General features: G+C 31.2%; 1 protein-coding gene across 1 annotated transcript; it reads right to left on the bottom strand.

Annotated features, from left to right (window-relative positions):
* Window positions 1–15,080: 15,080 nt before the first annotated feature.
* LOC112516743 (2-hydroxyisoflavanone dehydratase-like) lies at window positions 15,081–16,203 on the bottom strand. The gene has a single exon (XM_025123957.1). It carries the CDS (start codon window positions 16,158–16,160, stop codon window positions 15,219–15,221), a length of 942 nt encoding a protein of 313 aa, XP_024979725.1. The 5' UTR covers window positions 16,161–16,203; the 3' UTR covers window positions 15,081–15,218.
* Window positions 16,204–16,598: the final 395 nt, after the last annotated feature.

Here is a 16,598-nt window from a genome sequence, read left to right as displayed (position 1 = left end):
GAGTTCCTACACATGTGGGGTTTAGTCCCACCGCTGAGGTAGTTCGGTATGAGTTCCTACACATGTGGGGTTTAGTCCCACTGCTGAGGTAGTTCGGTATGAGTTCCTACACATGTGGGGTTTAGTCCCATCGTTGAGGTAGTTAGGTATGAGTTCTACACATGTGGGGTTTAGTCCCACCGCTGAGGTAGTTCAGTATGAGTTCTACACATGTGGGTTTTAGTCCCACCGCTGAGGTAGTTCTGTATTAAGGGCGTAGTTGTCGCAGGTTTAGTAGTGGCCCAACACGTAAAAATTACTTGGAGTACATTGTGCCTCGCATGAAAGTGTTGCGAGTAAGTAAAAGATTTACTCGACTTATTTATTGCTTAAGGTTTTGTTGTGAAATGAAAACCTGTGAACTCACCAACTCTTGTAGTTGACACTTGTTTTGACGTGCTTTTCAGGGGTAAGAAAGAATCAAGGTGGCACTTAAAAGAAGYCGTGTCACAACTATCACCTTCAAATTTATTTTTGTGTTTAATTTACAAACTTGTCTTTGGAATTGTAATCTTTGGTTAAATGGTGTATTTAAATTTCAAATGTATGGTTGTGTTTCTTTATACTCTATTGCTATGAGACTCTACCTGCCATACCTCGTGTTTCCGCTTTAGCGAGGTGTGACATATATATTGATACACCTCATTAGTGTTGACATTTATTTAAAATTGATCCAAAGGTGGAGATCTATTCTTACACTTCTCACCATAATTTTCTTTGTCATTAGAATCCAATCCATGTGACTATATGAGTGAGATAAGAGAGTAAAAAAAAACTAAATGTATATGAGCTATTTTAAACTAGAAGGGTGCTCGTATAATGCAACGAGGTATCTCAATTTTAAAGTTTCGTTTTATTCTTTGTTTCTGTCGATATAATACGGTTTTTAGTGGTTTTGAGAAAACAATAATGGTTTATTTTTGAATAAATTATAGATTTAAAGAAATCATAAAAATTTGAAAAAATATATATCAACATCAGTATCAAACTACTATTTAAAGTTCTCGATTTTTGTGTGATTTCTTTAATTCAATATTTTATTTATAATTTAATTTATATTTAATAACGAAATAATTTATTTACCGTTTAATAATATAATTTTCTATAAAGAAAATAATAAAGTATTTTGTTATAACTAATGATTATCCTAATTATATTTTAGATTTTTTATATTTAAAATGAGATATTTATCCCGTATTTGATTATGTTTATCTATAGTTAGTTACACGAATTCAAATCTAGAGCTTTAATAAGTTATACTTACACACAATCTACTTGCAATCTTGAGTTTTAAGTAATATGCATCAATAAACAGTACTTTATGTATAAAAAATGGTTTTTAAAAATTTCTATCAAATACTTTATAATATAGTATAGATATTTTTTTTTCATAACCTACTTTTAAAGTTCCATTTAGGTATCTATGGGAGGACATAATTTTTTGTACAAATTTCACTTAATAAACGTTTGTGTACTTTATTAATTGTTTACATGTTATCAAATTTTATGGATTTTGATTTAGGAAAAAATAAATTTTTTGGATGTGAATAAGAGGTAGAAAATGAATATAATAAATGGATAAAAACATGTCCATTTTTTCAGTTAACACCGTTTTATTTAGGGGTTGAATGCTAATTTTTTTAGTGAACTACGATAGGCATGGAAAAGCTCGATCGACATTCTTCTCTCCTGAGGTTCGAAACGTGAAAAGCACCTTTACCGTCACCCGGTAGCTTTGTCCGCCACAGGTTAGCAACATAAAGTGCGGTCAAGGGTCTCACCCATCTCTATTCGCCTATCCTCTTCCTAGATCGAAGATTTCCTTGGCTTCGAAGCCTACACCATGACCTCTTCTTCCGTTCATGTGGTTTGTGAAAATTTGTGATTTTCATCATGTGGTTTTGAAATTGTAATTTTCGTCCTTATGATTTGTAATTTATTACTGTTTTCGTCCCTAAGACTAAATATGTTAAAAAAATCTCCATTAACTTAGGGGTATTTTAGTCTTTTTGATTTATTTTTCCTTTTTTGGTTTACTAAATATAGGTTTTGGTTTCTTTTTTGATATTTGTCTTTTGATTTAATAAAACTATATATTTTTTGATAAAAAAGTTAATAGATAAAAAAGTAATATTATTATGTTATTGTTTAAATAATTAAAATATTTTTAGTACAACTAGTTTTTTTTGGTTCATTATAGTTATAGTTTTTTATGAGTTCGATTTCTGTGACTAACATTGTCCAAGTGGAAGTCGTTAAGTACCCCTCATATTAAATTATTTTAATTTTTTTTCTTCGTTAGAGACTAATTTAAGAGATTATATTTTTTATAGGACTAAACAATTAACTATCTTTAGACTATTCTTGCTAAACAAATGTATGCAATTTTATTAACATGACGTACTATTGTTTGGTCAAACAAATGTATGTCTTATGTAAATGTGTTACCATTAGTTTATAAAATTACACGTTCCATTAATAAAATCGCATACATTTACTTGGTAAAAGTAGTCTAATATAGTTAACTGTTTGGTCGTATAAAAAAATTAATCATTTAGTCCCTAGTGAAGAAAAAAAATTAAAATAGTATCATGTGTAGGGTGGTGATTTGACCCGATCCGGTGGAGAACCCGGTTCTCCCAACCCTGACGGGGACGGGGATTCCCCGCTAAAACGGGTCTCGGGGCCAGGGCCGAGGATCCCGGTAGACTTAAACCGGGGACGGGGCCGGGGTCGGGGATCCCCGGTAGAATCAAATTAAATAATATTATTTATGGGGTTTGACCAGGGAATGATAGAGGTTTGACCGGGGATGAGATGTTAATCCCCGTACCCGTCGGGGACCGGGGCCGGGGGATGTTACTTCAAACCGGGGTCGGGGCCGGGGATTACAAAACCCGCCCTATCGCAGCCCCGTTGCCATGCCTAATCATGTGAAGAATACCTAACAACTTGTACTTGAATAACGTTAGTAATGCAAATCAATCTAGTAAGAAACCAATACTATAATGATTAAATATACGAGACAAGGAATTCTATGGAAAATATTTAATTATTTTATCATAAACAATAACAAAAATAATATAATTTTTTTATGTAATAATTCTTTTATAAAAAAATATGTAGTTTGATTATATCAAAAAGACTAAAATATTGAAAAAGGAACCAAAAAAGATATTTAATAAATCAAAATTACTAAAATACCACTAAATTAAATACAACATTATTAATAGATTTAGGAGCTGTTTACCCAAATGTTTATCCGATAAATGCTTATCGATATGATTCAACACTATAATTTATTTTGATGCGTAAGATTTTAGTACATCAAAACATATTGAATGCAACAATTTATTGGGTATGCGCTTACCTGAGTAAGAGTCGTTATCTTCACTTACTGGGTAAAACTCTCCATTATTCTTATCTCTCTTATCCGGTAAGATTCTTGGCCCTTGTGATGTTCATCTGATAAGGAAATTTATCCAGTAAACACTTACCAAATAAACGTTTAGTAAACAACCCCTTAGTCTAAAAAATATACAAACCATATAAACAGAAATCGCAATCTTTGAAAAACAACAAGGACAAAATTGGTAGTTTATTTAAATCAGATTATTTCAAAATAGAACGCATTAATTTCGGTTTTTATTTATAAAACCTATTTTTTAATGAAGAAATTTTTTTGTTTTATTTTAATATAATTTGTTATTTTATCTATAAATACGGCAACACTTGTAATTTAAATATGTACTTCAACCGATTCCACGATAAAGAAAGGCGGCAAATTTGTTTTTGAGTACATAATATTTAAAATACGCAACTTTAATGGGTTAATTAATCAGGTTATCTATATTATATTATATTATAAAGTATTTAATCGAAATTTTTAAAAAACATTTTTTATACATAAAATATTGTTTATTGATACATATTACTTAAAATTCAATATTACAAGTAAATTGTGCGTAAATACAACTTATTAAAACTTTATGTTTGAATTCATGTAATTAACTGCAGATAAATATAATTAAATAAATGATAAACATCTCATTTTAAAATAAAAAATCTAAAATATAACTAGGATAATTATTGAGTTTTAACAGAATACTTAATTATTATTCTTATAAAAGATAATGCTATTAAAAAAAATAACTTCGTTATTAAACCTAAATTAAATTATAATAAAAAATAAATTACACAAAAAAATAGAAAATTTTAAATAGTTAATTTGATACTAATACCAATATATATATATATTTTCAAATTTATATTTTATTCAAAAATAAAAACATTATTGTTTTCTCAAAAACCATGTAAAAACGTATTATGTCGAAAGAAACAAATAATAAAACAAAATATTAAAATCCAAAAGTATCTCATTACACTTTATGAATATTCTTCTAGTTATTTAATTAATACATCAAGCAAGTAATAATTAAAAATAAAAGAATTAAAGTGAAACATGTTCATCATATGTTTACGATCTCACCACTTGCTTTATACCAAAAATATTGGATATCATTTTAATAATTGTTTTATAATTATATTTAATTAAATGAGGGAATATGTAAATTGTTATTTGTTATGTTAATAGCAATTCGAGCCAAAAACAGATATAAACAAAAAATAAACGCTTACATCTATATTGATATATTAAGTCAAGTTTAAACGAGAAGTTAAATATTTTGTGAGAAAGCGAACAGTTTCAATATCATATATGATTACACGCATGATACACAAGTTTAATCATATATGATTAAACAAATGTTGTGTTGATAACGCATAGACGCTTATTCAATTATTAATACAATTATTCCATATCTATACTATCTTATTAAGCAAATTTAGTAAAAGTCTTAAAGTCTTAAAATACTAAATGATCAAGATACCTTTTATACTACTTTTCACTTTTTCATCTCCTCCTTTTCTCGTATACACTCATCTTCTCACAACCGATTTTTTTTAAATTATAATTTAAAATTTACACTTTATACCTCTATAATTAGTTAATTWATTTATTTTACGTCTTTTACTTTTAAATGTTTCATTTTAAACCTCTATCAAATTAACATACATAATCGTATATCAATTAAAACATGTTTAAAAAATACATTTTTATTTTAAAAAGTTACACCATTATAATCGTCTCGTTAATCCCTTCGAAATGAGTCCAATATTGAATAGTTTTTGACTTAATTATATTATTATATATTATATATACTGTGAAAAAATATTTTTAATATTTACGATTTATACTTTTATAGTTATTTATTTATATATATACTATATATTTTGGGGTTAGGCTGTCCAAATTGCACTGTATAATATGTTCTGAATTAATATGTTCTTGGGTTTTTTTGAAATATATATATATATATATATATATATATATACATGTATTAATTCAACCTTAATATGAGTTTCTAGACAAGAAAGAGAGTAAGCAGTTGAAATTTCATTCTAAAACCCATCCTTTTTGGTCTTTTCATGACTTATAATCTGTCAAATTTGTAGTTTTTCTTTATTGGTTTTGAGTGTTTATCTTAAAATTCAAGTTTCTTGGTTCTTTGTTCTTGGTGTAAATCGAACACATTTGTAGAGTCGTTTAAATATGTTGGATTTTAAATATATTGGAGTTTAAACTGTCATACAATATTTTTCATTGATAGTCTGTAATTGGAACCATAACTCTTATTTATTCAAATTCTATTAATATGTAAAGACCAAGTGTAACATATATCATCGTTAAATCTTATCTTATAAAACCAGTGGAACTTCAAAATCGTTAAAATTCATGGCTCCCGCCGCATTGCACGGATACACAACTAGTACTTAAATAAAGTAACAAAGTAATTTAGTACCTGTTATATTGATTGATGAAAATAGTTGTATAAAATTTGGTGTATCTTATTCTTGAATCACGTGTTGTTATACTCATATATGATAAAACTTGAGTTCTAGGGATTCACTTACGATGTTTTAATATAAAAAAGAAAGTTGAAGCATTTGATTAAGGAGCTGTGTTGGATTTAAGATTGTGCTAAAATGTTGTATTCAAGTTCTCTCATTTTGTAATAGTTAGTTTTATTACTTTCTTAGTATAAATAGATTTTAGTTGCTTAATTGTAATTAGTAGTTCATGCTAATCACTTTGTAATATTCTCTCAAGAAATATCATTTCTAAGCTTAGTGAAAATCTCTTTCTCCTCTCATATTGTGTTCTTGAAGAATTTATCTGATTATTTTAATCACTTGTAAGCTTGTCCAAACTGCTGTTTTCTTAGTCACAGATCATCCTGATTTCTCATTTAATCCTGACATCACTTTGAGCATTCTGTAATCTGGATAACAATATGTTTTGGTTTGGGCTTGATTCATCTTGGGCTTAATTTTTTTTGGTTTAATTGTTTTGGTTTTGGATTTTGAGTCATATTTTTTTTAGCATACTTTGTCACATTTTGGCCCAATAGTTTTCCTATTTTCTTGAGTTTTTTTAGATTTTATTTTTGGATCACTTTTTATCTGTTTTGATTTGTTTTTAACTGTTTGATAATTTTTGATTTGTTTTGTGTCGCGTAAACTGTTTTTTAATCAGTATTAACTGTTTTTAACAGTTTTAACTGTTTTCAACAATTTAAAACTATTTTTTACTAATTTTTGACAGTTTTTTGTTGATTTCTATTTCTCAACAATTTTTGTGTTTTTCTGATTTTTTTGAGCTTAATCGTTTTTTATTTCTTTGAACTGATTTCAACGAATTTGATTCTTTTGATCAATCGATTTCTGAAATGGCAGTTTCTTTTGAGAGGGAGAATAGAGAGTTGAAGGATAAGATTTCAGAGTTGGAGAAGAGCTTGAAGGAATATACAGATAAATATGTCAATACATTCTATGAAAATCATGCAAATGTGGAATTTATTAAAGATTTAAAACGGGAACATAAAGAAAGAATTGAACGTATTGAAAAGGACTTTGAGTATAGGATTGAAAAGTTGGAAAATAATCTGAACTCTGTCAAGAAAGACTATGATGATGAATTGAAAATTTGGAGTAAAGCTAATAAAGATCTATTCAATAAACTTAAAGAGTTTAGAAGTGAATTACAAACTGAGAGGAACTATTCTGGGAAAATTAATACAAAGACTGAGGACTTAACTGAAAATTTTCATAAGTTTGAGAGTGATTTGAGTCAGTTAAGAAAGTTACTGGATTTAGAGAAGAAAAAAGTTCTAGAAGCTGAAAAGAGTTTGGAAGCTGAAAGCAAAGTTCTGGAGAAAGAGAAGAAAAGGATAATAGATGTTGAGAAAAGATTTGGTACTGAACGAATATCTTTTGGAAACAAGATTAATTCTTTGGAGTTGAATGCCAAAATGCTTTTAAAGCAAATTTCTGATTTTAAAGCATTAGATGAAGAGAAGAGACTGTTTGCTCTTGAAAAGAAAAACACTGTCAAGAAGAATGCAGAAATTGCCAAATAGCTTACTGAAAAAAAATTGGCTTGACATTGCTTCGGAGAATGATAAGGGAAGTTCAGATGAAGAAAGAAAGAAGTTTGAGAAAGAAAGAAAAGTGTTTGATAAGCTGAAGAAAGAATTAGAAGGTAAGTTTTTGCATAATTTAAAGAAATTGTCTGATCTAGAGACATAACTTGTAACTGAATTGAACATGAGAATTGAACTAAAAAGAAATACGATTTAGTTGCTGATGAAAAAGACCAGTTATTAAAGAAAGTAAAAGACTTTTCATGTGCTAAAAGCCCAACTGGTTATCAATCACAGTGTAAAACTAGCTTTTATGACTGTTCTAGTGTTAAATCTAACAGTTATTCTAGCAATCCTAAATCAACTATTTCTAAGAACAATTCTCGTTCTTCAAATCAGTATTGTCAAGGGTATGTCATTGGATCACCCAATTATTCTTCTAAAGTTAAAAGCATTTGGGTCAATAAGTCTGAATCTGTTGCGTCCCATAATTCTGTTGTTACTAACAATCTTTCTTGTTTGGTGAGATCCACTACTGATTTGATAAATCTTAGCAAGAAAAGGATCATGTGCTCCACATGCAAGAATACTGATTTTGTGAACAGGAAGAGGTACAACATGTGGACTGGCGACTACAGATTTCAGAAAAGTTGGAAAGGTAATGACAGGTATGATTATAATAATTGGTTTGGATCTTACAATGTATATGATCATCCTGTTAAAAGTGCTACAAAGAAAACATCTAACAAAAATAGCTGGTTCGGCAGCTATAACATCCCGCAACCTGATACTGACAAAGAAGGACCCAAGTTTGTTTGAGTACCAAAATCTGTTTGATCTTATTTTGCAGGTGCATCATTACTGCGCTGATCAGAAATTCATACATATGATGCACTAATTCAGGGGGAGTTGTAAACTGTCCAAACAAGGCTTCTGAACAACACAGTTCAGGACCATGCTTTAATGTTTATGGTTTCTAAACACTCAGTTTAGGACCCGCGCTAAACATGTTTCCAATTTTTTTTTAATTTTTGAGCTGAAATGAAATATTACTTAAACCTATTTTCTAGGGGGAGTCTCTAGAAGTTTTTGAATAAATATTTTTCTGAAAATGATTTGTTTTGTGGAAATGAGTATTTTTTCTGAACAGGTATTTCCTGAGATTTTACTTGCGTAATTTTTCATCGTACATAACTCCAATACTTGTTTAAGCTATTCTTGAAATTGTTATTATCACGCCTCGTAAATAATATCATTTTCGGTGATAATACGCTCGTTTGTATTCAATGTTTATTTTCTGTTTTTTTACTTTGATTGATACACATTATATAATTCTTTGAATATTCTGAATCTGTAAACTTGTACTTACATATCTTCATTCATTTCTCTCGCATTCTGAATAATCTGATTGTTGTCGTATCACTTCTTCATTGATTATACTTAAAAGCCAAATATCTCGATCAATTTTATCTGAGCATTGTGCTTATTTGCAATAATAATTTTGATCAATCATTGTGATCAACTAAGCTTACAGTATTTTAGAAGGGGCTGAGTGCTTAACAGAAATACCTCTATGGAATGTCAGAACCGATAGACCTACCCAAGAGGACAACCATATCTGAGTGAACATTAAACTCAAAATGGGTATGTGCGCTGAGCTTAAAATGAAAAAGAGAGGGGTAGTTGTTATGAGCTAAAAGAATTGACGAGAGTTGTGTCAGGATCAGAAGAATAAACAAGATCCTGTTTCAAACTTCAAACTACCGGGCATACCACGTAATCTATTAGTTCTCAATTATTTCGAGACTAATATTGAAAAAGGCAAAACCCATGCCAATTCTTGTCACAACCCCACCAGCTACTCATTTATCTCTTAACAGATAAGTGTTTCAATAACACTTGGGGCACGTAGCTCACAATCTATCAATTTCTCATTCGGAGAAAATTGATATTGAAATAAAAGGATATATGTCCCCCCCAAGTCTTTTTGATCACGCATTGAGTCTGATAAATTTGTGTAGTCCACACGGTTTATCTTTTTGAGCCTAAACAGAAGCATATATTGTTTTACCTTTCTACACTACACAGATTTTTGCAAAGTATATCTTATTTTGCCGAAACATTCATAGAGAAGCTATTATTAAGCTATCGATGATTGAATGGAAGACCTGGTGAGATGAGCCTCATAAAGTCTCATATATACAGTACATCCGTTGTACTAAGAATATATGTTATACTCACAGGCCAATCTTTTCATAATATTGAAAACAATTTCATACGTTGAAATTGGTTGTTACCTTCCCATTCCATTAATCTGAAAAGATTATACAAGTGGATTTGAAAAGATCTGCTTACATTTTTATGAACTGACGGTTCTCGCTGAAGTTTCATTCGTTCTGAAGTATGATGTAATGATTCTCATTTTATCATAAGGGGGAGTATGCAATAATGAATGAAATAATCAATTCCGAACGATATAAGAGAAAATTATTATAAAGATCAAGGGAAAATAACATCAAAGTTGGCAAAAGATTCAAAGAAGTACGACTGGAGATTATTACAGAAGATTATTCCTGTGCTACAATGTTTGAGATTTTTTGAATGTGAAGATCATCCTTATAAAAGTTTACTGATAAAGTTTTCTCATAAAAAAGAAGGATTGTGAATTTTTTTTGTCTTTTCGAACTCGAACTTCAACCTCCGATTAATCTTTCGAAACTCGATGAAACTTCGGTTTTCTTGAAGCAAAAGTGTAGAGCAAAGTATTGGCTACATATATCTGTTCTTTTTTTTGTCTTAATAGTTGAAAATTCAAACTGATATAAAGCTTTAAAGGAGAGGTTGTTTTCGCGTTTCTGAATTTGCAGATCTTATGTATATTTACAAAACAGGTCCTTCTGGTTTGGACCTGTTAACATCTGACCTAACCCTTAACTATTATAAAAATGCATTCGGCCCCCTGGCTCTATTACTTTTGACATCTTTACACACTTCACCCATAATATGACATTTTCCTTCACTTTTAATCTAATTTTCAAATATATTTATATTTTTTTTCCAATAAAATAAAACTCATTTTATTTTATTTTTCTTGTTCTTTTTGCTTTATAATTTATTATTTACCTCATTTTGGGGTGTCACAAAGAACATCTTGATTGCTTCGATCCGTGCAACCGGAGAAAATGTTTCATCGTAGTCAACGCCTTCTTGTTGATTGTATCATTTAGAGACAAGCCGAGCCTTATTTCTGACGAGAACTTCATCTTCATCTTTCTTATTTTTGAAAACCCACTTAATACCGATAATCGTTTTATTTTTTGGGACGAGAAACCAATCTCCATACCTTTAAAACTTCAAACTGATTCAGCTTCTCTTGCATTGCGATTATCCAATCCGGGTCTGCTAAGGCTTCAGAAACCTTAGACGGTTCAATATTGCTCAAGAAAGTGGAGTATAAACACTCATTGGCAGAAACAGACCTAGTACGAATAGAAGCATTTGGATCACCAATAATTTGATATATTGGATGATCTTTGGTCCACTTGGTGCTATGAGGTAGGGGAATGTACGAACTTTGATCAGTATAAAAATTGGGGGATCTTTGTAGTTCAAGATTTTGATTAAAAGAATTAATATCCAATAATGTTTCAAAAATCACACACAAATTTCTTAAGCATTCAAATATTCAACGCTTAGCAAAAATTCACAAAATTCCAAGCTTATCCGGATTGGGAATCCGAACAAGTCTATCCGGATTGAGAGTCCGAACAACAAGGAATAATTTGTCCGAACAACAAGGAACAATTAAGACTAAGTTTGAATACAGACAAAGATGTATCCGGACAATGTCTTCGGACACTTAAGAAAACAAAAATTCAATCAAGTAATCAAATACGGTCAACAAATGAATACAATCAACACACAAATCGGTCAACACTTGAAAACGGTCAAAGCACAATCCGGTCAATAAAGCAATACGGAGAACAAGTCAACAAATCGATCAAAATGCAATACGGTCAACAAAGATATCAAAATAATCAACACTTAATCCAGATAACAAGTAATCCGATTAACAAACAATATACGGATAGCAACCAAAACACTTAAGCAAAATCACTATCCAATCCGGACAATGAAATAATTGGATATCACACAATACGGACAAAGAGTCGATCAAATTTAAAGAAATACGGACAAGGTTTCTACAGGATAACTATTAATCCGATCAAAGAGACAACCGGATTCACAAACAATACGATTAATGAGTTGAACGGATATCAAATGCACTTGGAATCACAAACCACACAAAGTCAAATACGGACAATGCTTTAAACGGATTATACCAAACATGGTCAATACTATAACCGGATTCTTCAACCAAAAACACAAATTTTCTTGATGATTCAAACAAAAATGGATAAAAAACTCAAAATTTTACGAACTTTGCAGGAATAAAAAGTTTTCGTAAACTCCAAAAATCCTTCAAATCTTCAAAAACAATGATCAAATCACAAAATTATATGAACAACAATGATTCAGGATATCAAATCGCACACAGTGATCAAGTTCTTAACAATCAAACAACAAGATATAAGGAAGTTGAGATGAAATTTATGAAAAAGTAGATGAATGCTCAAGAACAGATGATGAATATCCAAGAACACAGTCCGATCAGATTGCAAAAAATCCAGAATTCTGTGCAAATTTCTCGAAATTTGTGCAACAATTTCTTTAACCAAATCGCTGCAGATAGCTCTGATACCAGTTGATTGTCCTAAAATATCACCAAATCAGATAAATCTTGTAAGAATAAAATGAACAAAGTAGAGAGAATTTTAACCCAAATGATTTTGTATTGATTTCTTCAATGATTACAACAACTCTCTCACTAATGACGTTTAGCTCTCTAATGAAAATTCTTAATTACAAATTACAAGGCACTACTTATTTATACTACGGAAACATATAAGACAAATACAATTATAAAATGAGAGAAACTAGCTTGAATACAACATTAACACACACCATTGAACCCAACATTATTCGTCGATGGAAAAGTTACCCTTGTTGCTAATAACTGTGGCAAAGAAACTAAGACAATATTTTGAGAGTTATCTTACCACTGTTGTTACTAATTATCCATTGAAATCTATCTCCAGAAAACCTGAGTTAACTGGTCTACTAGCAAAATGAAGTATATACCACAACAACTACGACATTAGATATCACAAGCTCTAGCATATTTCATTGCCGCTTTCAGTCATGAACTAACCAACGAATTCAACAACGATGAACTCCTAGTGGCGACAACTGACACCAATATCTGGGTTCTCTATGTCGATAGATTGTCCAATTTCCAGGGGACAGGGTTTGGTATTAACTTAAAGTCACCATAAGGGCATGACGATATATTCTATCTGTTGCGACTTTAACACCACAAACAATAAAGTCGAGTATGAAGCTTTGATTGCTGGTATGAACCTAGCCAAAGACCTTGGAATGACAGAACTTAAATTCCGAAGTGATTCCCTTTAGTCATCAATCAAATTATAGGGGAATTCATAACCAAAAACTCCAAAATGACAACCTATTTGAAGATAGCAGGAGAAAAGTCGATGACCTTCGACCTATTTTGCATATAGCAGATCCCTAGGGATCAATGCAAAGAGATGTTATGGCTAACTTGGGCTCTACCCTAAGAAGATCATCATTTGACATGGTACTATTGGTACACCTTATGTCACCTTCTATCGACGATAACTAATAACCACTCGTCATTAACGAGAAAAGTGAATGGTCAAAAGAGATTAAGAACTATCTTATCCACGACTAATTACCTCATGAACGAATTGAATCATGAGAACTTCAAATCAAAGCATCAAGATATACCATGATCTTAGTTGTATTATATAGGCGATCTTCAACGGGTCTGAATCTAAGATGTATGTTTGGACGATAAACACAAAACATTTTGAAACACATGCACAAGGGAGAGTGTGGAAATCACTTTAGTGGTCAAAGTTTGGCCAACCGATTCTTATGACAAGGTTACTACTGGTCTACCTTACGACATGACGCTATTTTACGACATGACGCTATTTTACCTGTTCAAAGTTGTGACGCCTATCAACAAAACTCAAGTATGATCCATAAACCCTCTGAATAACTTCATTCTTCATTAACTACATGGCTATTCATGCGATGAGGCATGTATATCATGGGAAAATTACCCTTGACACCTGGGCAAAAGGTATTCCTATTAGTTCCTACAGATTATTTTTCAAAATGGGTAGAAGTCGCTGCTTTTTCCCAAGTCTAGGATAAAGAGGTCATATATATTATTCAGACTAACACCATTTGTAGATTGCAATTCCTTCTCCTTAGGTCTCTATTTTGAATATTGAGTGTTCTAGTCAGCTAGTCCCTTTAATGTTTGTTTTCCCTATGACTAATTTTTTTGATTGAAACACTAAGCACGATCTTGTTTAATAGTCTCCTTCTTTCTTGTTCTATGTTTCATCTCATTCTTTTCCCACGAGCAACCTATACTGCAATTTTGTTGACTTCCTTCACCGTTATACTAATCATCATTGTTCATAGCATTATAGCCTTTCAATAACACACTGAGAAGTTGAGAGCTACGATTTCTTAAAAAACACGAGGTAAACAACAATCAGTAAAGTCCTATATACCAATCTTTCAATCAAACTACTTATTGGAGAAAATTGATTATGAATAACTGATTAAAGATTTTGTATCGAACAATGTTAAAAGAATTATTCTTTTTAAGTTAATTTGTATTTTAAGATATTTTGTTGTTTTAATTGATATGAACTATAATATATTATATGATGTACACTTTTATATTTGTCTTGATACAAGTGTAACAGTAAGAGTGCCTCCAAAAAGATTGGAACGACCCAAATTGTAAGGTAACAAAGCCTAGTTACTTGGGTTAGTGTAAAACAATAAAAGGTTAGAGGTTGATGTATATGATAAAAAATATTATAAGGGGGTGTTTGAGATTGCTTATTTGAAACAACTTATGTTTTTATACAAAAGTTCTTATCAACTTATTACAAGTTAGAATATTGTAACTTCTTCAAAAACTTCTTGTTACCAGTATAAGTTGTTTATCCAAACACTCAAAAGTGTTTATTACCGGTGTCACACCGGAATAAGTCAATAAGTTGTTTTTATAAGCAATTCCAAGCATCTCCAAGTTGAATTAGGTTAGAGGTTGTGTATGTAAACGAGAATGAAAATAATGTTTTAGTGAAACATGCAAAAAAAATAAAAAAGATACAGTTTCACTTGCCTTTACACATATATTTTTCTTTATACGTATTGGAACAGTGTTCCGATCATAAATATGTAAACCTTCTACGAGTTTAAAAAGAAACAAAACAGAATGTTTTTCTTCTTTAAAACCTTATTAAAATAAAAGCTCTTATTCGGTTTATTCGATAACCAAACTCAATAACCTGAAACCAATCAAATAAATCATAACCAATTAAACAAACCTTATTTGGTTTAATTACATGATAGCTTAGAAAAAAGTTAAAAACCAAATAAACCGACCGAATAACTTTCATAGACATTTAATATTAATTCCTTACTCACACAATCAACGTTCAGACTTATTCTTTTACATTCTTAATACATGATTAATTTGATCTGATTCTAGAAACAATCATCTCAAACAATGAAAGATGCCAACCGTTCCATCACAATCTTAGCCTTCTCTGTAGTACTATCAAGAACATAAAAGCAGTGATTCTCCCCTTCAATCTCCACAAACTCCACTTCACCATCCCACTCGCTTTCTTTAACACCCTCAAAGTATTTTATATCAATTTCCCTCAACTCATCCTTCTCCGTCGCCACCACCAACAACTTCTTAACACCATATTCCGCTGCAAATCCCCGCCCACCACCAACGAATGGATTGATCATCGGACTATCGATCCCGCCCTCGGCCTGTGGATGTGCCATCATCCAACACCCATAAGGCAAACCCTCAACTCCATACAATGAACTCCAAAAATAAGGACAACCAAGAAACCCACCTAAGATTTTCACATCACCATTCAGGCTTTCCCTCCCAGCTTGCAAAGCCATGTTATGTACGATATTCCCACCTGCACTATCCCCACCGATATATAGTCTTTCAAAATCGCCAAATTCAACCAACCAAGACTCTTGATTTTCCAAATCTCTTCCATGGCTGGTTGCATGTGAAGCCACCCATTGAAGTGCAGTCCAACAATCTTCATAAGCCGTGGGTAAAAGATGCTCTGGGGCTAATCTATATTCCACTGAGATTAYGAGTRCGTTTATATGGGAAACAATTGTGTTGAGATAGTTGTGTTCCAAGAGAGTAAAAGCTGATCCGATGACAAATCCACCTCCATGGATGTAGACGAAGATGGRRAGTTTTTGGGATTTTGTGGGTTTTGGGAGGTAGAGACGAGCAGATAYGTGAGGGGAGATGACGATATCTTTGGAAGAGATGCCATTGATAGGGTCTTGTAATGAYGGTGAGACGTAAGGTGAGACCATGAGCCTCTCCAYAGTTCCATCTTTGTAGACGCGGATAACATTMGGGATCTCGTAGCTCAACTCTTTGTTTGAAGCCATGAGAGTCAAAAGAGATGTGTGAAGCTTTTACAGAAATAATGAATGCTATGAATATACATACACACACATATATGTATATATATATATACACAACACATGTTTCATTAGTAACCTAAAATTGATTAAGAACTTGAGACCCGTTTACAACAGACTATGTGACATATTTATTAGGAATATAAACGTGTTATTCATAATAAATGTATGATTCATGTTGAATAACACTTTTATAGTCATCATAAATACGTTATTCATATCAATATTTATCTTCAAGAAAGATATATGACTCTTTGAACGGTTCTTGAATTTCTAATTAATAACGGAAACATATATATATATATGATGACTAATTCAAACAAGATGTCAAGATCGATCATTAAATTTTCGCCATTAAACTATTGTATTGGATTTTAATAAGAAGCATTATGATTATAATTCAAG

Source organism: Cynara cardunculus (genome assembly GCF_001531365.2).
Source record: "Cynara cardunculus var. scolymus isolate 2C chromosome LG 8, CcrdV1, whole genome shotgun sequence".
Taxonomy (NCBI): Eukaryota; Viridiplantae; Streptophyta; class Magnoliopsida; order Asterales; family Asteraceae; genus Cynara; species Cynara cardunculus.
The sequence above is the reverse complement of the archived record's forward strand: the minus strand, read 5'-3'. Positions and strand labels throughout refer to the sequence as shown.